The sequence below is a fragment of the Loxodonta africana genome, chromosome 5 (assembly GCF_030014295.1).
Source record: "Loxodonta africana isolate mLoxAfr1 chromosome 5, mLoxAfr1.hap2, whole genome shotgun sequence".
Taxonomy (NCBI): Eukaryota; Metazoa; Chordata; class Mammalia; order Proboscidea; family Elephantidae; genus Loxodonta; species Loxodonta africana.
The window spans coordinates 73,836,405-73,863,638 of NC_087346.1; the positions used below are offsets into that span (position 1 = coordinate 73,836,405).

General features: G+C 38.8%; 1 protein-coding gene across 1 annotated transcript; it reads right to left on the reverse strand.

Moving 5' to 3' along the window:
- On the reverse strand, positions 1 to 25,056 carry FGF5 (fibroblast growth factor 5). The gene is made up of 3 exons (XM_010594116.2): positions 24,693 to 25,056; positions 13,553 to 13,656; positions 1 to 348 (listed from the first exon to the last, which is right to left on the reverse strand). Exons 1-3 carry the CDS (start codon positions 25,054 to 25,056, stop codon positions 1 to 3), a joined length of 816 nt encoding a protein of 271 aa, XP_010592418.2.
- Positions 25,057 to 27,234: the final 2,178 nt, after the last annotated feature.

Here is a 27,234-nt window from a genome sequence, read left to right on the forward strand (position 1 = left end):
TTATCCAAAGCGAAACTTGAGTCTGTATTTCACCGTGTTAGGGCTTTTCCTAGGTGCAGAAAGGGGAACCTTTGGCTTGATAGGGTTAGGTGGCTTTTTCTTTTCAGGAACAGTGACCGTGAAAGAAAGTTCTGGCTGCTCCGACTGCTTGAATCTCGGCAAAAAATGGGTAGAGATGTGCTGGGGTTTGACCCGTGGGCTGCAGCCTCGTTTAGCTTTCCCTCTTTTATTCAGAGCCACATACCACTCACGTCCCGTTTTTTCAGTTCTGTGTATTGCTGAGGCGTAGGTATTATAGCTGTTTTCTTGAAATCTCTCCCTGAACTTGCAGTCATCTGTAAATTTGGCCTGGGGAGAAAAAAAGAAGAGATGAAAATAGTGGTAATATTTTCTACCTGTAATAAAATATAAGATTTTGAACAAAAAAGAAAATCCAAGAACTCCTCTGACCCCTGCTTTTTAAAGTTGCTTTCAAATTACTATTTTCCTTTCTTTATTCTTTATTCGTGCTTGTCGCATTTGTTTCTGTTTACTTTGCACTTCGTTATTATCAGTTGCTGTCTAATCAGCTCTGACTCATACTGATTCTAAGCACAAGAGCAAAACGCTCCTCAGCCCTGCGCCATCCCCACAATTGTTGGTGGGTTTGAGCCCGCTGTTGCGGCTATTGTGTCAGCTCATCTCACCCAGGTTTCCCTCTTTGTCACTGACCCTTTTCTTTACTAAACAAGATTTCCCTTTCTAGTGATCGGTCTTTCTGATGACCTGTCCCAGGTAAGAAAGATGAAGTCTCCTTATCCTTACTTCTATGGAGCATTCTGGCTGCACTTAGTGACCCAAAATTAATGTGTGTAAAAATAACAACTGGAACTCTTAATATATTTAAACAGTGTTATTGTTTAAAATGACTTTGAGATTTGTAGTTTTAAAAAAGTAATTTTTTCCTCCTAAGACCCCAAGAAAATACATAGGAATCTATTACTAAGAAATGATCAACTAGTAAAACATAAATTTGCGTTCAGAGACATTGGGTCATACCATCCCTTTGAAACAAGCATACATTTCTCACTGTTATCAGCATGATTCATGCTGCTGAGAGAAAGGTAACATATGGCCCTGTTAATATTGCATGTGATGGAGTTCTTTAAGAGATAAAATACATCCAGATACCCTCACGCATGCGATATAGGAGAGTATATATGATAAAGAGAAGTCACTGGAGTCACTAGAAACACTTCAGCCAGATTGGCATGCGTGCACACACACACACAGGACATCTGCCCTTGAAATGTTCACATAATAGTGTAAAACGCAGACAAGTAAACATTCACCATGGCATAGCTTGATAAATGGAATTATGACAAAAGTATACAGAGGGCATAATGACAGCATCCAAGAAGAGCATCTAAGAGGGTGGGGCAGCAAGAGCAGAGGGCAGGAAAGTCTTCCTAGAAAAAGTGACATTTGAGCTGGGTCTTCAAGTATGACTAGACATTAATTAGATAGGCAGGTGACAGGAAAAGGGATTCTCAGGGGGGCAGGAACAGGGAGCTCAAAGGTCAGCGTGATACTTTGGAGTAACTATAAGTAGTTCAGTGTGACTTCCACTTAGGATGCACGGAAGAAGGAACAAGAGAAAAGGCTAGCAAAACAGACCAGTACCAGCTTTGAAAGGGCTCAGTTCATCATGTTGCGGAATCTGAATGACTCTGGTATCAAAGCAGGAGCATAAGTGTGGAGTCAGACAGACATGGGATCAAATGCCAATTCTGCAATTGATATCTTATCCACAATCCTTACACCCATAGAATTATTGTGGAAATCAAAGAAAATATTTTTTCAGATAAGGGATCTATAGCTTTCATCAAACTCAAAAAAGTCCATAACCTTTAAAGAACTAAGAATTCATGTCCTAGACCAAACTACTAAAAAAGAGCTACTAGGTTTCAGTAATTCCCGGGAGTACCATTTACACATAATTGGGAATACCAAAATACCAAAAATCATATAGGGTCGCTATCAGCTGGAGTCAACTCGATGGCAACAGGTTTGGTATGGGTATATATAAAAATCTAAAAGCCGTATGTGTATTTTCTAGACCAAGAAGTCCTATACTATAATAAAATGTCTTATTTTTTCCTTGCTTTTTCTAACATTACCAAACTTTTATCTGCAGTGTAGATTTAACATTTCAATCTAAAAGTCTGAATACTGCAACACAACCTGCACAGGTATGTTGTTCATAGTCCCAGCAAAGTACTGAAGACAGCTAATATCAGAGCATTTTCCTTGCATATGATAGTTTATCCAAGATATGTGTATTCCAGTGCAGTTCAATCAATAAAGCTCTTTATTTGGGGGCTATGAATCTATAAATATAGATTTTCTACAAGTCTACTGGTGATTCTCTGGATTTGATCTCTAGCGGATTAGAAGTAAGGATTTTAAAGAACTGCCGCCTATGGAATTTCTTCCATCCAGTTTTATAGCCTACCAACCTATTGTCTAGGCCAAGAGTGTTATGTTGATACCACTTTAGAAGATCACACATTTATTGTTCCTATATTCTATTAAAAAGACGTTCTTACAAGTTAAATGTAGATTTTTCTACAGATGTTTAGCTCTTAAAGAAATTAAATGCTCTCCTATTCAGATAATCCCAAAGTTCAACTTTAAAATTATAGCAATAGTAACCTGGAATGTTTTCCGCTATATAAAAGGATAAGTATTTTAGAAAGGTGTGGAGAATTTCATTAAAAAGCGTAGTGGGTATATTTAAGATTCTTCTTAAAATGTAGTTGAATGTTTTAAAAAGTATATTATACATTACACCTTGACCTGACTTCTACTCTTGTTTCACAAAAATCTATTTTCCCAAAATAGTGATAGCAGTGGTTGCTCTATCTAATTTGGGCAGTTACTTTTTAAAAGTGTACTCCGCTATTTAACCTTTGTGGAGTTTTTTATGGTCACTTAAAAATTAATTTCTTTATTGTGATGACTGTATGTGTGTGTGTGTGCCATTTCAACATTTTTTACATACACAATTCAGTGGCATTACTTAGTTTCACTATGTTGTGCAACTATTACCACTACCCATTTCCAAAATTTTCTATCACCCTTAACAAAAGCTTGGTGCCCCGCCAAGCACTGAGCTTTCCCCCTCCTTCCCAATCCTGGTAATCAAAAATTGACTTTGGTCTCTATACATTTGCCTATTCTAGACCTTTGTAAGTTTTTCTTTTTTTTTTTTTCTTTCTGAGAGTGACCAAGAAAACAGAGGAACAATATGCCTTTTTTTTAATTATTGTTATTGATATGGCTCACATACACACATATACATCATACTGTATCAACCTGTATCATTTCCATCCTAAGGTCATTGGTATGTGAAAACCCACACTTTCCTCTCCCCTAAAATTATTTCATCTTAAAAATATTCTCCCTTCCTCCTCAAGATTCATGTGGTAAACTTCTTTCGTAAGAGAGCCTTTTCAGGAGACGGCTGCTCGGGCTCTAGATTTTTAAGGGCCACCTAATTGTCAGACAGAGTAGAGATGTTTAGATTTCTGAGAACCTCCCCCCCCCACTCTACTTGCAGCCCCTTGGCCCTTCCAAACCCCGCATAAAAACAAGAAGTAAAGGCGATCAGACTGTTTTGGCTTTGTTAATTGACTTCTAATTTAATGTTTTGTCTGAAAAATTCTTCCAGCTATGATGGAACAGAACCATTTGAAACAAACATTTCAGTGATTTTTTTTTCATCGGGAGCTCTAGTTTCTTCTTGAAGGATAGACTTCTCCTGTCATTAGTCCTGACTTTGTTCAGACGGTGACCCTAAGCGGAATATCTCTGCCCCTAATACCATGCATAAAGCGTCCGAATAGTAGAGTGTCATTAAATAGCACAGCTCGGAGCTACAGGTATTAAAGTATATACAATCTCCATAAGACGATTTTGAAAAATACATTTTTTCAGGCTAATTTTAATTATTTAAATCCCTTTTGAATTGTAAGAAGTCCTTATAATTCTTTTTTAAATAATATGAAGTACATATATTTTAAATAATACCCCCTCTCCAAAAAAAGAAAAACAAACCCGTTGCCATTGAGTGAATTCCGACTCATAGTGACCCTATAAGGCAGAGCAGAACTGCCTTATAGGATTTCCAAGGAGTGGCTGGTGGATTTGAATGGCTGAACTTTTAGGTTGCAGCTGAGATCTTAACCACTGCGCCACCAGGGCTCCATTTTAAATAATAGAACTATATTATTTCTCTAGGAAAAGTGAAGTTGACATAGGACTTTTCCAGTTATAAAGTGGAGAGGTGAATAAAATTTCAAATCTGCTACTGAATTCAGGACCCCCATGACCTCATTGGAGCCCTGGTGGCACAGTATTAAGAGCTCAGGCTACTATCCGAAAGGTCAGCAGTTTGAATCCACCAGCTGCTCCTTGGAAACTTTATGGGGCAGTTCTATTCTGTCCTATAGGGTCACTATGAGTCAGAATCGACTCGATGGCAGTGACTTTGGTTTTGTTTGGTTTATCATCTCATTACCCTACCACCTTGAACACCACAACAAAAGCAACCATTAAAATGTTTGTAAAGAATCCCTACTTTTGTTTCAAATTCTCATTGATTTGTCCAATAGGTGATGTTTATTGACTGCTTACCACTTGCCAGGAACTGTGCTACTTGTCACTTTTACAATGGGAAAAAATATAGACTAATCCTGCCCCTGTGCTTTGTTGATTTAAATTATCTGCAATTTTCTCTAAAATTGCTCCTTGATCTAAAATGTATAAAAGAAGTCCCTTTCAACAAACTGTGATTTGCAAAATTAAAATAAAATATTCAAATCATCTAATTTCTATACATTTTCGTATACTCCTAAAAAATAAAACAAAACAGCTTAAACAAATTAAGCTATTTTTACTGGAACATTCATATTACTCAGAGAAGGGGAAACATGCTGCTACTAAGAGATACAAGAACTTGTTGATTAGAAGAGAGCTTTGTCTACTCCTCTTCTCACGCACTGAAGACATACGCTGGATGTTTTAAGGAAAGGTCAAAGGAAGTAAGATTTCGATTAATTGGAATAATCCAGAAAAGAATGATTCTGCTTAATCGAAATCTGATAATTGGCTAAACCAAACAGAAAATTCTTTCTGTAACTATATTGTTAAAAATTCTCTAAAACCTGTTAGTATAGTTCTGTGCTTATTAGTAAATATCGTTCCATGAGATTGAGGCTCTTGTAGTGCAATGAGCTGGGGCTACACACACACAAACACACACACACACACAAATACCAGTTCTCCTTATGTGCAACTGTAAAGAGATGTATCCAAATATGCATCCAGTATACGTAAGACATGTAGAAGGTAGCGAATTAAGACTGAAACCACTATCGGCTTTGGAGTTTATGAGATACATAATAAATTTTAATTTTTTATTTTACTTTGTTTCCTTGATTTGCCTCTTTCTCCTTTTATAAACTTTATATAAAGTATAATAGTAATAATTAACTGATTCTAAATAATTAAAAAGTTCAACTATAATGAAAAAGTAACTATACCCTGGACTGTACTCTAAGCAAAGTCTCCTTGTTACATACAAACCTAACTCTGGTTCTCTTATCTCCTTTTAGTGCAAGTTGGTTCCCACCTACTTCCATCAATGGGGCTGCTTGGGACAAGTGCCCTGAACCAAAGGCTGTTTTGTATGGTTGTGTGGCGTGTTCCCTGCACAAAAGTACCCAGCCTTGGTGGCGAATGGAAGCTAAAAGCCAGACCCTGATCCAGTTGCTCGCAAGCAGCGTACCCTGTACAGAGCAGCAAGTTCCCACAGAAACTGCCTTTTACTTTTTACCCTACAAGCCTCATATGGGGGCAGTGGCTGAATTACGTCCTTCGGTGTGGAAGGCCAGGGTTCGATTCCAGACGATGCACCTCACGCACTGCCACCACCCAGCTGTCAGTGGAGACTTGTGTGTTGCTGAACAGGTTTCAACAGAGCTTCTAGACTAAAAGACTAGGAAGAAAGGCCTGGTGATCTACTTTGGAAAATCAGCCAGTGAAAACCATATGCATCACAATGATCCCGTCCACAACCGATCATAGGGATGGCAGGATTTCTCTCCATTGTGCACAGGGTCGCCATAACTCAGAGGCCGACTGGATGGCGGCTAACAACAACAACAACACGGGCTGACTGTAGCCATATTATGCTGCCTCTAGGGCATGGCCATATTTCCCTCTGCTTGGCACTGAAACTTTGCTCATTCTGTATCTCCATTTCTCCTAATAACCAACCAAGGAACTATATAAGCTGATTTTTAATAATAAACCAACCTGAACTAATACAGTGATGAATACCAGGCACAGAGCATTGTCCTTCCTTCCAACTTCAAGAATTCCCTTAAAATCAGCTCCTGTCTGGAGGCGAGATGAGAAGGCAGAGGGGGACAGGAGCTGGTTGAATGGACTCAGGGAATACAGGGTGGAGAGAAGAAGTGTGCTGTCTTATCGGGGGAGAGCAGCTACGAGAACATAGCAAGGTGTGTATAAGTTTTTGTATGAGAGACTGACTTGATTTGTAAACTTTCACTTAAAGCACAATTAAAAAAAAAAAAAAAAAAAGAATTGCCTTAAAATTACTCAAGAAACTGCTCAAAATGCAGATCCCAGACACTGTCTCTGGAGATTGTGGAGTAAGTTTGAGGTGAGACCCTGCAGCAGCATCATTAACCAGCATTTCATGTGATTTTGTTACAGGTGAGGTGAGGAGAAACACCATATAAGATAGGAGTTTTCTTTCCAATACTCTTAAAACTCTATAAAGCTGAGCTACTATGGGCTTCTATGTGCCAGGTGTTTTACATATATTATTTCATTCTCACCGTAATCCTATGAATACTATTAGGGTACTATTACCTGATTAATGGGGCAATGGTGAATCAGGAGTAGAATATTCGCCTTCCACGTGAGAGACCCCGGTTACTTTTCCAGCCAATGTACCTCATTTGCAGTCACCACCCATGTGTCAGTGAAAGCTTGCGCTTTTGCGGCGATGCTGAACAGGTTGTAGCAGAGCTTCCAGACTAAGATGGACTAGGATGAAAGGCCTGAGGGCCTGCTTCTGAAAATCATCCAAAGAAAATCCTAGGGATTCCAATGGTCCAGCCCACAACTGATCATGGGGATGGTGCCGGCCCCAGCTGTGTTCAGCTCCGTTGTACTTGAGGTCACTGTGAGTCAAGGGCCAACTGGATGGCAGCTAACAACAATTATCTGATTGTTCAGTCAGAGAAGTAAAAAAAGAAATGATTCATCTAATCAATTGCCAGGGCAGCCCCACAACTTAAATCTCAGATTTTCCAATTCCTAGACTAAGGCTGTTTGCATTAGACCATACAAGCCTGGGCTATTTCCTAGGCTTCTTTATAGTCCTACCTGCCCTGAGATTGCTCTGTTTTAAAAGACTAATGAAAAACAATTGCCACGTCCCAAACCATCAGAAAGATATAACACCGTCTCTGTCTGTAGGCTAAAATGGATCTCTGAAGCTACAAGTCAATTCACCACACCAAGATTTCCTCAGTAAATTAGGCTCTCTGGAGCCCTGGTGGCTCAGTAGTTAAGAGCTCAGCTGCTAACCAAAAAGTCAGCAGTTTGAATCCACCAGCTGTTGCTTGGAAACCCTATGGTGCAGTTCTACTCTCTCCTATAGGGTCGCTAAGAATTGGAATTAACTCGATGGCAATGGGTTTGGGTTTTTTTGGTACAGATTCACATAGTTAAGGGAAGAAATGGCATTTACTGAAAAGGCAGAGCGCTAAATATATTTTGGGGCCTGAATTATTAGACATCCAATTTTGCTACGTAAATTAAAAGCTCTTAAAGGGCAAGGAAAGTTTCTATTCAAATACTCTTATATAGCTTTCTGTCTTGACTGGCAGAGTGAAGTGCTTAATAAGTTATTTTTTTAAAGATGATGATAACTGTTGCACAAGTCTCCATTTCTCCATTCAGTAAACATGCCCAGATTTAGGGTCTGCCCACTCCTGCTCACTCTGCCCCCAGTTCAGGAAGTCCAGTCCAGACTCTCAACCCAGGCAAGCCAGCTGGCACCCTCTGAAATCAGGAAAGGAGGGCGTTCTAGTCCTTGCTTAGGGCTGATCAAGCACACATTCCATGCCTGTTTCGTAAACTCTGCAATTAGCTTTCCTTCCAAACATGATCCCCTAAAACCCTAAGGAAACAAAAATAAATCTACCACATGCTTCTCTCTGGATCTTTAAAATAAGCTAAAATGTTTTTCTCCAATAGGCAATGAGCTATCTTGCATACTTTTTGAAAAGACTGAAGAATACATGATAACCACCTTTTCCAGGATTTACAGTTTTTAGGGGAAGTATATGGTGCACTATAAGGCTCCGAAAGAATTATAAGCTCATGACCACAGGAGACTCTTGGCTCCTTAAGAATATGAGCCTGGAAATTTTGCTTTCAAATTCAATTCACTGGACAAAGGAAAACTCAGAAGATGAGAGGCTACTGTACGTACAAAAAGTTTGAACCTAGGGACGATAAATGTCAATGATAAATAGGATTGGGGGATGGTCTAAATATCTGAGGAGTCACAGCTGCCTGACTCTCAAACCAAAAAACCTAAGAGAGAAGATTGAGAATCATCAACAGGTGCCTGGCAGGAAATTGAAGATGAATATTTTAGAAAAATTAAGAGCTGCATGCCTCCCCCCCCCCCCGACAATACTGTGTTTTTCATGTATTATCTCATTTAAAACTCTCAGCTATCCCAATGGGTGGTTACTTTTATTCCTCCTTTTACAGATGAGAAATCCAAGGAATATAGAGCTTAGTAAGATGACACAGCTAGTAAGTTATGGATCTAACTATACTCTTAACAACCACCAAAAAAACAAAAAACAGTTGCCCTCAAGTCCAGACAATTCCAACTCAAAGCGACCCCATGTGTGTCAGAGGAGAACTATGCACCACAGGATTTTCAATGACTGCTTTTCAGAAGTACATCATCAGCTCTTTCTTCCAAGGTGCCTCTGGGGGACTTGAACTTCCAACCTTCTGGTTAGCAGCCGAGTTCATTAACCACTTGCGCCACCCAGAGACTCCCTTAGCCACCACACTCAAAGTCTTTTACTGTTACGTCTGCATCTACCTCAGAAAAATCCAGAAAGACTCTCTATGGGACTTTCAACCTAAAGAGGCTTGTTTGGTTTGGAGGGTGGGAGGAGGAGGGAACAGGAACAGACAGGCAGACAGAGAGATGAAGCCAGAAAGAGAGGAGCGCTCAGCTTGGGAATGGGTTAAGAAAGAGAATGAAGACTATAGTGTTGACTCTGTCTAGCCCTTATGACTGTTTGGGAAGCAGTCATCTACTCCTACTCTTGATGATTCCTGTACGTCTTCAACCTTGGGCAAAATGCCGAAAACACCAGCATGATAGGAATTGTCCTGCATTGTTTTTATACTGTATACTAGTAAAAGTTTTAAGGACAGCTGCACGTAGATCAAGGGTTTGAATGAGTACAGGCTTAAATAGATAAAGGCACACTTAAATAGATAAAGTTCAAATAAAACAAATCTCTTACTGAATTAACAAAAATAGTACAAAAAAGATATCAGCATATACCTTGCCTAAATCTAATCATTCTGGACTGAAATATCTGTTTGCCATATTTGTGCCCACTGACCATGGGGCATTTGCCAGGTGACCGTCTGTGAACAAAACGAATTTCTTTTCTCTTCTGTCCTCCATGCAACCCATCATCACACTGAATACACAATATTTATTAAAATACGTGATAAGTCCTGTGGCAGACACATCCTCTCCTGTCTAGACTTTAAAATCAAGTACAGGAGACACAGAAGTAGATGACAAAAAGTGCTCTGAAAGGCAGAGACAGAGACAGAAAGAACAAGCAGCCAGAAAGGAAATGACAGGAAAACCTAGAACTTTAACTACAAATCCAAAATTGCCTACTTACTTAACTATTAAATAGAGTGCTATAAATATTCTAAGCATGCACCACAATATTCATTTTTTAAAATGTTATGCAAAAGTATTATTAAATGATGCAATTAATTCCCCTAAAAGAATAGATTAAAACAATGTAATTCGTCCCAAACAAAATATCTTCTTCCAAGCTAACTTTTACCAAATAAAACATTATAGTCTTTAAAGAGAAATAGTGAAAAAACATTTTAAAGGATGTAGTTCTGGTTAAATCATTTGTTAACTGTGTGACCTTAGGAAAACAATTTAACATCTCTAAGACAATAATAAAGACTATCTTCACCTAATTATCTAATGTACTAATGTGAGTAAAACAGCTTTTTCAAAGAGCTATTAAAAAAAAAAAAAAAAAAGAACAAACCCATTGCCGTGGAGTCAATTCCAACTCATAGGGATCCTACAGGACAGGGCAGAACTGCCACTTAGTTTCCAAGGAACACCTAGTGGATTCAAACTGCTGACCTTCTGGTTAGCAGCCATAGCTCTTAGCCACTATGCTGCCAAGGTTTCCTTAAAGAGGTATAGGAATATATTATTTTTACCCAGTAACTAATTTATAATGTTCTGATTGTTACTATAAAAACCAACTTGAAAATCTACAATTATCCATGAACACTCCTCAGTACAATTTGGGATTACTTTTTCCAGAATTATATGAATATTTTACATTCCTAGCTCACATGTACTTTGTAAACAGCACCCTAAAGGTAAACTGTGAATGCCTCTGCACAATCAGTAATTCAAAATAACACACACACACACACACACACACACAAAACTCACAAATGGTACATCGAACTACTCTATCTCTAAGGTAGCTATGAGTCAGAACAAATCCGACAACACCTAACAACAACAATAACGGCTCTTAAAGTACAAAGTTTCCTTTTTGTTTTTTTACATTTTTGGTGATGATGGAATTTTGCAAAAATCAGAACTAAACCAAATAATCATATTTAAAGTTACAAGAAAAAAATCCATATGTTTTATTATAAGCTGAAAACAGGAAAGAAACCATCTGGGCATAAAACTGATAATTGCTAGAATTAATATTTTTAAATTCAACATCTTTAAAAATAAATCACTTGATAATTTAATTGTTTCAATCTAGAGAAAAAGTGCTGATAAAAGCTGAGATAAGAGAAAGTGGGCTTGGACAATTGGTTTAAAAAGTACCCACATAATTGCAGGGCTTAATTTTTTATCTACAATTCAGCTCAAAGTCATCAGAATGACTTTTATATCAAAGAGCTTTGGTGAGTGACAAGAGCAAGACTTGCTTTGTACTGTTTAAAAGTCATTACCCCATGAAATAACTTTAGCCTGCCAAGATGAGAAAGAATAACAGATGTTGTTTTTTGCATTATCTGCATTATTTCAACCAGCCATCCTTAGACATTTGGGTCAAATTTCTAGAAATTTGTTACTTGCATTTGACAGAGGAATCACGTATCCTAACCTCCGGGTTTGACCTTTCTAATTGGCATCCATTTGTAATACTTCCCTTTCTGTGGCAATTATTCTTAAGCTGGTCCAAGGATCATCTATTTTTTTGCACAGACTCAAGCAGAAATCAGACCATTAAAAAAGCAAAGATGATGATATTTTCCCAAAACCAATAAGAAAGTTTCTTTACATGCATTGTGTATTTTTATGCTGTTTAGATTTTGAGGATTCTTTAATCTTTTAAAAATTTAAAGTAGAATGAGGAAAAAAAAATCTCAGGTACATTTAATCTTCTTCTATTTAGTTTTTATTTTTAAAAAATCAAATATTAATTTTAATGGCACATAATTATATATTAATACTACTTTTCTACAGCAATGTAGAACTTCGTCCCCTAAAATAAATAAATGAAAAAATCAAAGAACGATTATTTTATGAGCACTACATTATAGCTTTCTAGAGTGTTAATAACCAGCTCAGAAAATCAAATAGATAAATCTTTTTACAAATCTTGCAGTGGGAGATTAAAGTTTAACAATGATTTCTTATTTAGTTTAATAAACTGAGATTTTAAGGGATTATTATATTTAGATCGGAAACCCTGGTGGCGTAGTGCTTAAGTCCTACGGCTGCTAACCCAAACGTCGGCCGGGAGTTTCAATCCGCCAGGCGCTCCTTGGAAACTCTTAAGGGGCGGTTCTACTCTGTCCTATAGGGTTTCTATGAGTCAGAATTGACTCGACGGCAGTTGGTTTGGTTTTCTGGTTTTGGGTATATTTAATCATATAGCGATAGGTATATTTATTAAGCACTTAAGAGTGTGCCAAATACTGTTTTAAGTGCGTTGCACATATTATCTCATTTAGTCCTCAAACAACCTGTAGAAATAGCTTGAATAAAAATGTCACCTCCAACAGGTATTCATAAACCACCTTCAGATGATAAGGAAAGTTAAAATTGTAAAAATCTTAAATATTAAGCCAAATGAAATCCTCATTGAATTTTTTAAGGTTTGTAAAGTAGGAATCACTATTAGTAAATTTCAATTGATATAACTCAATTAAAATATCCTATATACTTTGAAAATTAGAAAAGTAATATTACTCCAATTCACTTAATAAGAATTAATAGGAACAAGAGTTAAAGGGCTAACTTTAAAGAATAATTACTTTTTTAAAATGATTTATGGTGATAAAACTTAGCAACTACAGAGAAACCCAAAATCTCTTTGTGATGCAGTGCCGAAATACTAATACAAATAAAGGTAATCTGTGAATAAGAAAACTAAGGTTAACATATTTTATATTTTTAAGATGTTTTAATGCTTCCAGATAATGGCATTTGCCTAACAAAAGCATAAAACCAATAATTTGTGAATTAATTTCAAAATGTCTAAGTGGTCTTGAGAACATTTTAAGAATACAAAGTTAATCTTCATAGTTTAAAGAAATAATTTTTTTAATGCAACAAAAAACAAGATGAGAATTCCTCAAATAGATCAAATAAATTTTCTTTATGGTAGGTTGGAGTCTTCTCATTATTAGGTTCCTCCCTCCATACTTACTAATATGAAAACACGTTATACAGTTTAGATCCCACTTTTGACATCATGAACAGCTTATAAGAAATAAGAACTTTATTAAACACACATATATAGCAAAATCAAATCACCATAAACATGTGAATATAAAATGTTATGTACTACATTATTTCTCAACAGTTTCTGATTAGTTGGACAACTTTTAAGAAATAAATAATGACAATCACTTTTAAAATGTTAGTTCCAAATAGCTTATTCCCTGAAATTTTTGTAGATTATAAAAAATCTTTGCAAGTAAATAAAATGCTTAAATGATTACTTAGAAAAACACATGCAATTATATTGGTTATCATACACATATAATGTCCAAATTTTTTTTTTTCTTAGTTCTCTGGGCAAGTTGTCTACCTTATCTACAAGTTTGGAAAATCACTTCATTCTGTTTTAAAAACAGAAAATCTCCATAACATCGTTAACAAATATAAAGTGGTTCTACTTACACTTGCGTGGAGTTTTCCTTTTTTTGACATGGCTAAAAATTTGTTGCTGAAAACTCCTCGTATTCCTACGATCCCCTGAGACACAGCAAATATTTCCAAAATACCTAGGATGACAGAAATCCCAAATAAAACACAGACTCATTGTTATTGCAAAGATTTAAATTTCTACATATATATTTTTCCATTGTTCATCGCTAAGGTTTAAAAAAAAAAAAGTATGTAACATCCTTGTTTTTCATTACATTCCCTGTTTAAAAAAAAATAGGTTAGCATTTCAGCGTTCATTTAAAATGATTAATTTCCAGATTCAATGATTTAGTTCTGCTTCGTCAGCTGTTCTTTTTCTTTTTCCTTACAAATGATAAACCACTTTTAGTACATAATGTTTCACAATGTAATCTTTTCAAGTTCTAAAGCAATTGAAAAGAATTTTGGTGTATGTTTTTCAAAAAAAAAAAAATCTCATCTATTGTTTTTCTATTGGATATAATATACTACTTTTTATATTAAAGCCTAAAAAAATCTATACTCAAAATTAGAATAAACAATTGAAAGCCTTGAAAATAGTACATAGTTACATGAAGTAAATCCTTCTTCTCAAATTGTCACTATCATAAAAACACAAATAAATATACACTGTACTTAATTAGTGAGTAGTTAATTTAAAGACTACATAAAAAGATACTTAAAGCATTATAAATAATTTGGGATTATTGGCTCAATGAAGTGTTTAATGGGTTATAGTTCGGGACATCTTGCATTTTAAATTACTTTTGAGAAAAAAAATTTAATGAGGTATTTTATTACATTATCATTTACATTTTATATGTCACAATTAGCATTACCAAGTCAATGTTCCTGTGTCTCCTACCTTCATTTTGAAATTCCACATCCACTGGGTCAAGAGAATCACACACCACAGTTCACAGAGTATTTTAAAAAGACAAAATTAACAATCTACATTTAATTGGAATCCCTAACTATTTATCATAAATGCATATATGATGCTACGTGAATATGAGAAAAGCACAATGTCTCTGTTAATTGCTGACATTCAATTAGAAAAAAGAACGAACTAACACAGTTCATTAGAGCAAAAAAGGGGCCTGTCCTAGAAAGAAATGAAGAATGGAAGACAGGCAGGCAAGCACGCAAGAACAAGAAAGGGAGAATGGAAAAAAGGAAGGAGGAAGGGAAAGAACAAGGGAAGGAAGGAAGAAAGGAAGTATGGAGAGAAGGACGTCTCAACATTTCAATGATATGCTAAGCCTATATGCTATTTAAGGTATCAAAATAAGACTCCTTGCCAAATAGAAAAATTTGCCAGATTTTCTTGAAATATCACCTTTCCCCTGCAGTATTTCAAGTATATATAAAATTTTTCAGTTTATCAAAAAAAGGAGTATATTGTATATACATACATATGACATACAAATATATATGAATATCTCTATTGAGCATTTATATTGTACAATGTAAGCTGACACCTATAACTGTAACAATACTTATGATTATTTATTCAACTAATTTTTTTGAAAATAGGAAGTTCATGGGGAAAAGGGGACAGATAAATAACCTTTTTTTTCTTATAAATGTTCTTAGCCTGGGGTGAATAAAACACAAATTTCAAGGAAATTACAGCTAACAATTTGTTAATGGGTATTTCTTTAAAAAGAAAAGAAAAAAAAAACTAAGCTAAAAACTGTTCTTTTAAAAGGAACTACTTTTGCTTTCCACCACTCATCTGTCAGTTTGCCTTACTGTGGCAGCTTGCGTATTGTTGTGATGCTGGAATTTATGCAACCAGTGTTTCAAATCCCAGCAGGGTCGCCCATGTTGGGGAAGTTTCAGCAGAGCTTCCAGACTGAGACAGACTAGGAAGAAGTACCTGGCTATCTACTTCTGAAAAAACTGGCCAATGAAAACTTTTGACAGCGGAACATTGTCTGATAAATAGTGCCAAGAGATGAGTCCCTCAGGTTGGAAGGCACTCAAAATTCGACTGGGAAAGAGCTGCCTCCTGAAGGTAGACTTGGCCTTAAGAACATGGAGTAAAGCTTTCTGGACCTTCATTTGCTGATGTAGCATGACTCAAAATGAGAAGAAATAGCTTCAAATATCAATTAATAATTGGAACATGGAATACACAAAGTATGAATCAAGGACAATTGGAAGTAGTCAAAAATAAAACAGAACTCTTGAAGATAGATGTCCTAGGCATTAATGAGCTGAAATAGACTCATATTGGCCATTTTGAATCAGACAATCAAATGATCTACTACACCAGGAAAGGCAAAATGAAGAGAAACGGCATAACGATCATTGTCAAAAAGAACTTTTCAAGATCTATGCTGAAGTACAATGCTGTCAGTTACAGGATAATATCCGTACGCCTAAAGGAGGACCAGTTAATACCCTATTATTCAAGTTTACTCACCAACCACTAATGCCAAAGATGAAGAAATTGAAGAATTTTATCAACTTCCACAGTCTGAAATTGACCAAACATGCAATCAAAATGCATTGATAATTACTAGTGATAGGAATGCGAAAGCTGGAAACGAAGAAGGATCGATAGTTAGAAAATACGGCAGTGGTGATGCAAATGACACTAGAGGTTGTGTGATAGAATTCTGCAAAACCAAGAACGTATTCATTGAAAATACCTTTTTCCAACAACATAAACGTTGACTGCACAGATGGAACTCACTGGATGGAATACACAGGAGTCCAATCAACTACACTATGGAAAGAGATGATGGAGAAGCTCAATACCATCAGTTAGAACAAGGCCAGGGGCTGACTGAGGAGCAGAGCATCACTTGCCCATATGCAAGTTCAAGCTGAAGCTAAAGAAAAATAAAACAAGTCCAGGAGAACCAAAGCATGACCTTCAGTATTTTAGATACTATCTCAACAATAGATTTGACACACTGAACACTAATGACCAAAGGCCAGACGAGTTGTGGGATGACATCAACGATATCATACATGAAGAAAGCAAAAAGTCATTAAAAAGACAGAAAAGCAAAAAAAAAAAAAAATCAAATGGGTGTCAGAAGAGACTCTGAAACTTGCTCATGAAGGTAGAATAGCTAAAGCAAGTGAAAGAAATGATGTAAAAGAGCTGAACAATTAAAAAATAATCAAAAAAATTAAAAAAGAGCTGAACAGAAGACTTCAAAGGGTGGCTCCAGAATACAGAGTAAAGTATTAGAATGAAATGTGCAAAGACCCGGAGTTAAACAACCAAAAGGGAAGAAAACACTCAGCATTTCTCAAGCTGAAAGAACTGAAGAAATAATTCAAGCCTCAAGTTGCAATAGTGAAGGACTCCATAAGCATAAAAATTGAGTTATGCAAGAAACACCAAAAGAAGATGGAAGGAATACACAGAGTTACTGTACCAAAAAGAATTGGTGGATGTTCAACCATTTCAGAAGGTAGCATATGATCAGGAACCAATGGTACTGAAGGAACAAGTCCAAGCCGTATTGAAGGCATTAGCAAAAAACAAGCACCAGGAATTGAGGGAATATCAACTGAGATATTTCAACAAATGGATGCGATGCAGAAAGTGCTCACTCTCGATGCCCCAGAAACTTGGGAGGCAACTACCTAGCCAATCAACTGGTAGAGATCCATATTCACATCCATTCCAAAGAAAAGTGATCCAAGGGAATGCGGAAATTATCAAACAATATCATTAATATCACATGCAAATAAATTATGGTAAAGATAATTCAAAATTGGTTGCAGCAGTACATTTACAGGGAAATACCAGAAATTCAAGCTGGATTCAGAAGAGGACATGGAATGAGGAATATCATTGCTGATGTCAGATGGAACACGGCTGAAAGCAAAGAATACCAGAAAGATGTTTGCCTATGTTTTACGGACTAGGCAAAGGCATTTAACTGTGTGGATCCTAACAAATTATGGATAACATTGGGAAGAATAGGAATTCCAGAACACTTAATTGTGCTCATAAAGAACCTGTACATAGACCTAGCAGCAGTCATTTGAACAGAACAAGGGGATACGTCATGATTTAAAATGTTGTTGGAAAAAGCTGTGTGTCAGGGTTGTATTAATCTGTATGCTGGACATATAATCTGAGAAGCCGGACTATACGAAGAAGAATGCGGCATCAGAACTGGAGGAAGACTAACAACCTGTGACACGCAGATGACACAACCTCGCTTGCCCAAAGTAAAGAGGACTGACTTACTTACAGATAAAGATCAAAGACTACTACAGCTTTCAGTATGAATTACACCTCAACATAAACAAAAAATTCTCACAACTAAACTAATAAGCAACTTCATGATAAATGAAGAAAGATTGAAGTTGTCAATGATTTCTTTTTACTTGGATCCATAATCAACACCCTTAGAAGTAGCAGTCAAGAAATCAACTGATGTATTACATTGGACAAATCTGCTGCAAAAGACCTCTTTCAAGTATTAAAAGGCAAAGATGCCATCTTGCGGACTAAGGTGTGCCTGATGCAAGCCATGGTGTTTTCTACCACCTCATATGATGTGAAGGCTGGACATTGAATAATGAAGGCTGAAGAAGAGTCGAAGCCTTTAAATTACGGTGTTGGGGAATAATATTGAATATACCATGGACTGTCAGAAGAACAAACAAATCTGTCTTGGGAGAAGTACAGCCAGAATGTTCCTTAAAAGTGAAGATGGTGAGATTTTCCTCACGTGCTTTGGACGTGTTATCAGGAGGTAACAGTCCCTGGAGAAGGACATCATGCTTGGGAAAGCAGAGGGTCAGCAAAAAAGAGGAAGACCCTCAATGAGATGAATTGACACAGTGGCTGCAACTATGGGCTAAAACAGAGCAACGATTGTGAGGATGGCGCAGGACTAGGCAGTGTTTCATTCTGTTGTGCGTAGGGTCTCCGTTAGTTGGAAATGGCACCTAACAACAACACTTTCCTTTTAGGAAGAAACTGCTAAAGAAACCAGTGTCTCGTGAATCTTCTTCTTCCAAATGTTTTCAAAATGGTATTTACTATAAATTTTGCTTTACAAACTATTTGACTATGATGCACATTACAAAATTTTAAAGTATGATCATTTGATCAAAGCACACAGGCTGCTTTATAAAGTTAAACACACTACACAGATGTAATATGTCATAATAATACTGTTACTAAAGCATAACTAGAACATCTGATACAAAGTTATATTTCTATCAAAGTTCAGAGTGATACAGAGAACAGCATTAATGGTTCTGGATATTTGTGAGTTAGGAGATGTGATTGTGAATACTTTGTACACATGGGTGTTTAAAGAAAGGAGAAAAATAGAGCAAAAAAGTGTGTGTGTTTTTAATGATAGATGCAGAAGAGATGATATGGAGTTGGTAGGAGTGGAGACTTGGTTGTATGTTCACCTCCAATTTATTTACGGTTCTAGACTGTTAGAAGTTTTATATTTCATTTTTGGGAAAATTGTTTTGTAAATACAAATCTATTGTGTTTTAGTGAAAAAAAATACATGGTAGCATAAAAGATAAAATTTTTATTACACATGTGTTTGCAGGTTCACATTTAAAATGTAGCAATAAAATGGCTCCATAAATATTTGTTTAATGCATATACTACATATGGTGTAGTGGTTAAGAGTTCAGCTGCTAACCACAAGGTCTGCAGTTAAAATCCACCAGCTTCTCCTTGGAAACCCTAGGATAGAGTTCCACTCTATCCTATAGGGCCACTATGGGTTGGAACCCACTCAAAGGCACCTAACAACAAAAACAACACATTTACTGACATAAAAATATACTACTGTTATATTCTATTTTTAAGAAATACCTATTTTGACTCATTCAACTTGTATATTGACTGTTCTCTGTGTGTGTGTTACACAGAATTTGCATTGTAATGAATTTTAATTATTAGAAAAGTTGAAATAATATATTTGAAAATGCCATTATGTTATAGGATACCACAAGGTTTATTTTTAAGTAAGTTCCAGTATAAAAATGATGTATTGCCTGAGAATGAAAGGATTTTATATTTTTAAGAAAATTATATTAACTGAGAGCTGAGAAAAAACATACTTTCACATGTATTGATCTATTTGATATTCTGAGGAATGCAGAAGAGAGAAAAGAGATGAGGTGAGATCAAAGAATTGTTTTGGCACAATATTGAGAACACTACTGAGATCATAATTTTCAAAGAAATTTCAGTGGCAATTTTTTGATGTCTTTTTTTGTCTAGAGTATTGGAGCAGATTCTACAAGTCCCGTAATTCAGCTCCTGTCTGCTCCCAGGAGGTCACAGGCCAGTTGATTTTAGTATGCCAAACCTCTGTGGGTAATTCACTAAAGAATTCTGCGTATTTTAAACCAACTTCTATCATTAGGAGTCAATAGCTACAACAATGGGCTCAAACTTATCAGAGGTCAAAAAGACGGCTCAAGACCAGGCAACGTTCCATCCTGTTACATATAAGATAGCCACAGGTGAAAACCCACTAGACAGCAACTAACAATATCATCATTAGGAGTCAGTACTAATACATTTGATAAAAAATACATTGATGGAATTCATAAATCACCTTATGGATGCCAATGTGGTATCAACAAGTAAAATTGTGGAAGGTCAACTTTGCCTCATAAATCACAGAGCAAAATTTGCTGAATTGGATTGTTTTCTTTGACCATCTCATTACCCTCTTTTCTCTTTCATTATACTCCATGTGCACAAATGTTTGGACACAAGTCTTAGTACTCTCTTGCTATCAGGGCTCTTTTCTGTTTGGAGTTGGGGGGCAATATAAATTAATTCACATTTAAGTGCTGGTAGCAACAATATATTACCTTTCCTTGGCTATCCATACTTAAGAGGCTCAAAAGAAGAGAGAAATGCCTAGCAGATGGAAGCATTCTCCCTTGGAATTTCAATGTAGCCACTTAGGTTGAAAGAGGTCTTGAAAGAATTTCTTGCTGTCTCCTGGGTTATACACAGACTGTTTAAAAAAAAAATCCCCTTACTTACAAGTATAGTCATGAATTCTGAAATAAGCTTATTTCAGTAAGTGTAACACATGTATCTTTTTTTTTTTTTTTTTTTTTGCCTAAGTCCTCTTCAGTTGATTTTACTATAATAGGACTCTATTGATGGTGGTTTTTCTCATTTCTTAATGAATAAGACATAAAGAGACATAGATATAGATATAGATATTTCATGCACTCAGAGACTTTAAACAACCCATCTAAAAATCTCCAAAGAAAAATGACTAAAAAATGTGTTTCTATACTTGCATCCACAAAGCAAAAGATATTTTGTATCAAGATATCAAATATGAGTCTTGAAATATCTACTTTAACAGTCTTCTTTGATCAAATTTATAAGGCAGTAATTTTCTACCTGAGTTTTTCAATTCAACAGATATACATTCTGGCATACCTAGGCTTAGTGGACCAAATAATAAATTAAGATTATTCAAAAAATCAGTAAAATTGAGAGTTCTATGTAGCCAAGGGAAACCCTGGTGGCATAGTGGTTAAGAACAATGGCTGCTAACCAAAAAGTCAGCAGTTCGAATCCACCAGGTGTCCTTGGAAACCCTAGGGGCAGTTTGACTCTGTCCTAGAGGGGCTATAAGTCAGAATTGACTCAATGGCAATGGGTTTGGGTTTTTTTGTTTGTTTGTTTTATGTAGCCAAAACATCTTATTGGAATTTTTACGTTTTGTGTGAAAGCTTTGTCTTTGTGTAGCCATAGCTTTAAGCTTTTCCTCCCGAAATTCAGAATTACCTAACTGTCTATTCCTCAATAGCCGAAGACAAGTCAACAGAAGTATTGTGTTGAAACTAAACTCAAAATCATATAAATAAAAGCAAAGCCTTTGTTTCTGTGCAATATTAGAACTTAAAAACTGTCTTGTCCTTATTTTCTCATCCTTCCTAAACATTTCTTCATAATAAAGGTTTGTATGTAACATGCTTGGTTCCATTTTCTGTCTTCAAAACTCGGAACGGTTATCGTATAAGAGAACGTAGCAATACGTCGATTGTATAGTTACACTAAACACACTGTATTTCAAAATTAGAGATACAGAAAATCAGTGTGCTTTTGATGGTGGAACTTGAAAATATTTACAATTTGCAAAAATTTTAATGTCAAATAATAGTTGTGAAACACATGCATTCATCTTTCTATCTGGTAAATATTACAATGACTGGGTTTATAAGAACCTGTTAGAATGCAATTTTATGGCAAAACTTTGACTCTTTTCTGAAGTAATAAGCTTGTGACCGAAAGAATGAATTTTCCATCACTGATAACTCGTAGACAGTAGAATTAGATGATGAGGCAAAACTCAGATTTATCCTCCATGGTCCCTGACCCAGCTCTCTCAGTCTCTCTCTTGAGACTTAGACAACTGTTTCCTCAAATACTCTAAGTAGACAAACATTTCTTCATATACTCTAAGCAACAGTCTAGGGCCAACATTTTAGTTTACGTAAGTGTCAGGAAACCATCAAGTGCTGTCTTCGAAAAGGTAAATGACCAACCACGATTAACAGGCACCTGATTCTCCCTCACAGCTGCTTAAGCAGGGAGACCCATTTTACATGTACCAACTCCATACCATCTTATTAAACATGAGATATTCCATTTTTTTTTCATTGATCAATGTTGCAAAACCATATGAAATAATATAGGACACTCCAGACATCACAAAGCAGAAAATCACTGTGATTCAAAGCACTAAAGTTAAGCTTTTGCCTGTGAGAAAAATCTATGGATGGAAAAAAAAGACTAGTACAAATGTAACCAAAATGTCAAGCCTAGTGAGGCAGATGTATTGGGTGCATGAATGAATGAATGAATGAACAAACCAAGGATCAATGAACACATGTCATGTGAGACTAAAATCTGAAGGGCTATTGTAAAAGGGGATGAATTAAGAAAGGGATAGTTAAATTAAGGAAGCTTTATCTAGGCGCTGTTCAGGAAATGATCCTCTTCTTTCATAGATATCTTTCAACATGGCTTTTTAAAATAAATCGTACCTTGGGAATAACAGATATTGGTCAATGCCTTTTTTCCCTAAATGTACCCTTTGTTCATCTGTTCTAATTTTCCCTCCTATGCTATTCTACAACTTCCTGTCCAGTAAGGCCTAAATTCCAAATACCTTTCTTTGTTCCTCACGGATTCTTTGCAGAGAAGAGGGTGAATGAGCGTTGTTCTCAGACACCCCCATACACCAAAATGCACCCCAGACACACTCTTCTAGCCCCTGACCTTCAACCTGGTGTTTGCCACATGCTAACTTTCGGCCTTTCCTTGGGAACACAGAAACTGTCCTCCTTTGGTGCTGGTTTCCTGAATAAACTATAAGAATAGAATAGAGAAAGGTTTCCTGTAAGAGAAAGGAAGACAGATTGCTAGAGGTGAGGAAGAAGCTCTGGTGTCTGATGGAGAAAAGAATTGGGTGGGACAAATAGGAATACTGAAAGAAATATAACTTTAGCTGCCCCTGACATCTTGGAAAATTCCCCTTCACCCCAACAGACCCTGCCTTTACTACCAAAGGTGGCAAGTTACTTGATATGAGTGAAATAAACCTTAAAACTGGGAAGCAGGCTCCTCTAAGCAAAGTTTGGTAGCATGTGGGAAGCCCTGGGGCTCCTTAGGGTGTGTGTGGAGGGGCCTGTCACCCGCTTGGCGCTCCAGTCCACCTCACCACCTATACTGCCACCAGCTGGAGCCGCACTGCCCGAAAAAGACAGGGACAGAGAGAGGACGTGAACCTGCTCCTCTCCCTGCGTGAACCTCTGGGTCTTCCACACCCGGCTGTCATAACTCTGGGAGGCGATGTGCACAGACTTGCGCGCCTCCAACCCTGCTCCTAGGGCCGCTGTCAAGTTGCCAGCCCGACCGTGGCGCCCGCTTTACTTCGGAGTCTGAGTAAGAAGGAGTCCAGTGGCCCCTGGGGGTCATAGGTCTGAGGCGGAGAAAACTGGGTCTTACCGGGAGCTACACTAGAGAGCTAAAAGAGGTGTGCAGCGCTATCTCCTGGCCACGTTTTCCCTCTCCCCGGCTATCTCGGAGGCCTCTCTGTGGTTCCATTTGGTGGACTGACCCTTGCGGAAAAGCGATCCGGCCCTATGGAGGAAAAGCTCTGCGGAGATCGCCGCAACAACTCAAACACCCAAATCATCTCCCCCTGAGCTACTGGAGGCAGTGAGAGGAGCCAGCAGAGCGGTTGTGATGGTCTGGAAACACGGGGTGGAAGGGAAGAGAAAAAGAGAAAGGAGGAAAAGAGAGCACACTAAGGAGAAAGATATAAAAGGAAATTTTAAACTTGATTTAAAAATAATCCTATACTGTTTACACCTGTACCGAATTGAACTGCCTCCGAGTTTCTCCTAAAATAAAGAACTTCCCCCTAATGGTCCTTGGGGACTAAAGACTGGTCACTCTTTCTAACAAGGTTCGGCCATGGGTTTAAGATACTAAACATTGCTAAGCCCAACTCCGGAGTTAATAGTTTGCAGTGTCCATCACGTTTCCTCTCTAAACGTGTCCAGTTTTCCAGATCACTGTCATTTTCCAAGCAAGGGATGTCTGATCTCCCCTAGACTGTATGTATGTGTATATATACACAAACACACATATAAACTTGGGTTTGGTAATGGTTGGAGGGAGGGTATTTGAGGTTTGGTTCTTCTTAAAAAAAAAATCAGTTTTGGGCCATGCTGAATAAAAAATGCCAGCCGAGTTCACAAGCAGAAGGTAAACAGAAACTGAAGAAGGAAAAGGATCGAGGTTTTTCTTATTCCTCCAGGCACGACTGGAGGCTCGTCTCTGGGGCCAGGGAAAACTGAAAACAAGGTGTCTGTGTGTGTATCAGTCTCCGGGTAACCTACACCTAAGGAATCGCCATTCCTCTGGCCCACAACAGGGATACGTGTGTGCGCGCCCCTATCGAGGCATCTCTGCCCAACGCGCCCGGCTGTTTTGGGGACTAGCGGGGTTCCACTGGACAGGGCTCAGAAAGGGGCACGTGTGGCCCATGGAATGACCAGCTGCCCCCGTTCCCCAATCGCCCGCCTCTCACCTAGCAACGGTTTTGTAGAAGAGCGAGCAACTTACTTAACATACTGGCTTCGTGGGATCCATTGACTTTGCCATCCGGGTAGATCTGCAGATGGAAACCGATGCCCACTCTGCAGTAGAGGCTGCCGGTCCGGCGCCCCGAGGGGCTCCACTGGAAGCTGCTCTGCTCGGAGCCGCTTCCTTGGTTGCCCAGGGTAGCCGCCGGGGCAGAGGAGGTAGAGGAGGGAGAGGAGGAAGACGTGGTGCTGCTGCAGCTCTGGCTGGTGCTGTCGCCTCCCGGGCTCCTATCAGTGGCAGCGGGTCCAGGTTGCCCTTTGGGGGCGAGGCGCTTCTCTCCGTGAGCCCAGGCGCTGAGGATCAGGTGGCTGAGGAAGAGCAGGAGGAGGAAGGACAAGCTCATTCTTCCAGCCGCTGGGGTCTTAAGGGCATCTTGCAGGGCTGATCCTGGGCTTTGTAGCCCCCGCGCGGCGGTGTGCCTCTGGCGCTGCCCCCCTCGCAGCACCGGGTGGACATAGCCTCGGGAGAAAGAGGGGGAGAGAGAGGCCACCCGAGCGGATCTCGACTCTGGCACCAGGATATTTATAACGCCAGTGATCTCACTGCTTAGTGCACGCCTGCGAAGCTTCCCCTCACCCGCCGCTTTGTGTACTCACTGGCCGGTAAATAGAGGGAGCCCCGCAGCCCCAGGGGCGGGGTGTTTAGAGGAGGGAGGAGATGGGAGAGAGTGAGTGGGAGGAGAAGCTGGCGGAGCGAAGCTGCACCCAGACTCTGGGTGCGCCCACACCGGGGCCACGCACCCCAGCAGTTCTCACGCGCTGCCTGGCCACCCCCAACCAGGACCAGCGCATCGCGCAATTCAGCCTAGCGGAAGCGATCGAGTCCCCCACGGGTAGCGGCGGGTGTGGAGAGTTGCAACTTGGAAATGGGTGCTCGACAACATCTTCCCCTCTTTCCTTGTCCTCTCCCATCTCCGCCGCACCCTTGCGTCGGAGCAACGAGCTCTTGCCCAACCAGGACCGGATTTCCAGGTTCGCTTCCCTTTCACCAACAGACCTCTCTATCACAGTCCCTCTCCGAGGAATCTACGAGCAAACAGGTCCAGCCGGGGGATACCCCCGCTCCAAGACCTTTCCGAGGCGAACGAAATAGAGATTCGCAGCCCAAATTGGGAAGGCTTTGGTCCGGCGCGGTTAGGGGTGAAGGCTGTTTTTGTTGCTGTTGGAGGTTGTTGTTGTTATTGATTTATTAAACAGTCAGAGTGGGTTTATTACAGGGTTTAGGGAGTTACCCTGAGCAAGAAGCCACGATTCGAACTGCTTTCCTGGTGGAAACTCTCGGTCGTGCTGAACGTTATGCCGAGTTTGTTTTTACTTTTGGAAAGCTCTCGGTCTATTACCTCCCATAGGGTAACCGCACAGGCACACCGGCGTCGGACTCGGGCAAGAAGGACAGAGTCTGGGCACCAGCACGTGTGACTGACCGCCCAGTTGTCCTCTCCCTCCCCGAGATCATAGTGGTAGGAAGGATTACTAAGGGCTGGCTTCATCTTACGCAGAGCTTGCATTGACTGAAGGACCAACCCCTATGTATGATTAATGACACGCACGCTGGATTTCAACTCTGGGAAACCTGAGAATGGAGAATTTCCCTGTATGCAACGCCTCCACTGTCATTTATCTGAGAAACATACCTGACTCGAATTCTTGGAATATTTCTGTCTGAGAACATATTTGAAGCTTTAGACTTTGCTCCCATACATTATGCATTGGTTATTTTAATGAAAAGACCTTGATATTGACCGACAAAAGTCAATTAGCATAAGCCAAGGTTGATGCAAAGATATGGTGTTATCTTATTGAGAATATCCACGAAAGGAATCCTATCTCAATAATAAAAAGTATATAAAAGGCATGTAGATGTTTCAGGATCCGAATTCCTCCACGGCCAGAGTACTTAAAACATCAATGCAGCTCTAAAACACGAAGTCACCTGGACAACAAAGGTAAACCACTGTGGGGAAGAAAGAACACAAAACACCTAGGTATGCATACCATTAGCACAAAGCCCTTGACATACCATATAAGGTACCATCCAAAAAAATTTTTGTTGTTGTTCACTCCTCCTTTTTTCACTGTTCTAGGTTTAAGCCCCATGCTTCAGTCTTAACTTCTGTGGGTAGGCAGATCCTGACACTGCAATGCCGCAAGTGGACATTCATAACAGACATGTGGTCCTCAAATCGGTCCTCAAAACAGTCCTCTTGGCTGGAGGTGCCTCCTTCGGGGATGGTTGATGATGGGCTGCCGAGCCTAGGCACTGCACCTTCTGCTGATAGTACCCTTGGGTATGTGACAAAGCTGCTAGGGTTTAAGGCACCATCAGTGTTGCTGGATACCATTAGAAAGTTACCCCTCGAGTGACAGTCTATTTCTGATGCCTAAAGTGGCAATGACCTTCCAAAACAAATCCGGCTGGCTCCCTATTTCTTCCCCCGTCTTCTTCCCGAGTAGGTGGCTGAGAGAACCGGAGAGTGGTCCCCTCCCCAGACGCACCATCTGCCCCCTCTCCAAACCCAAGA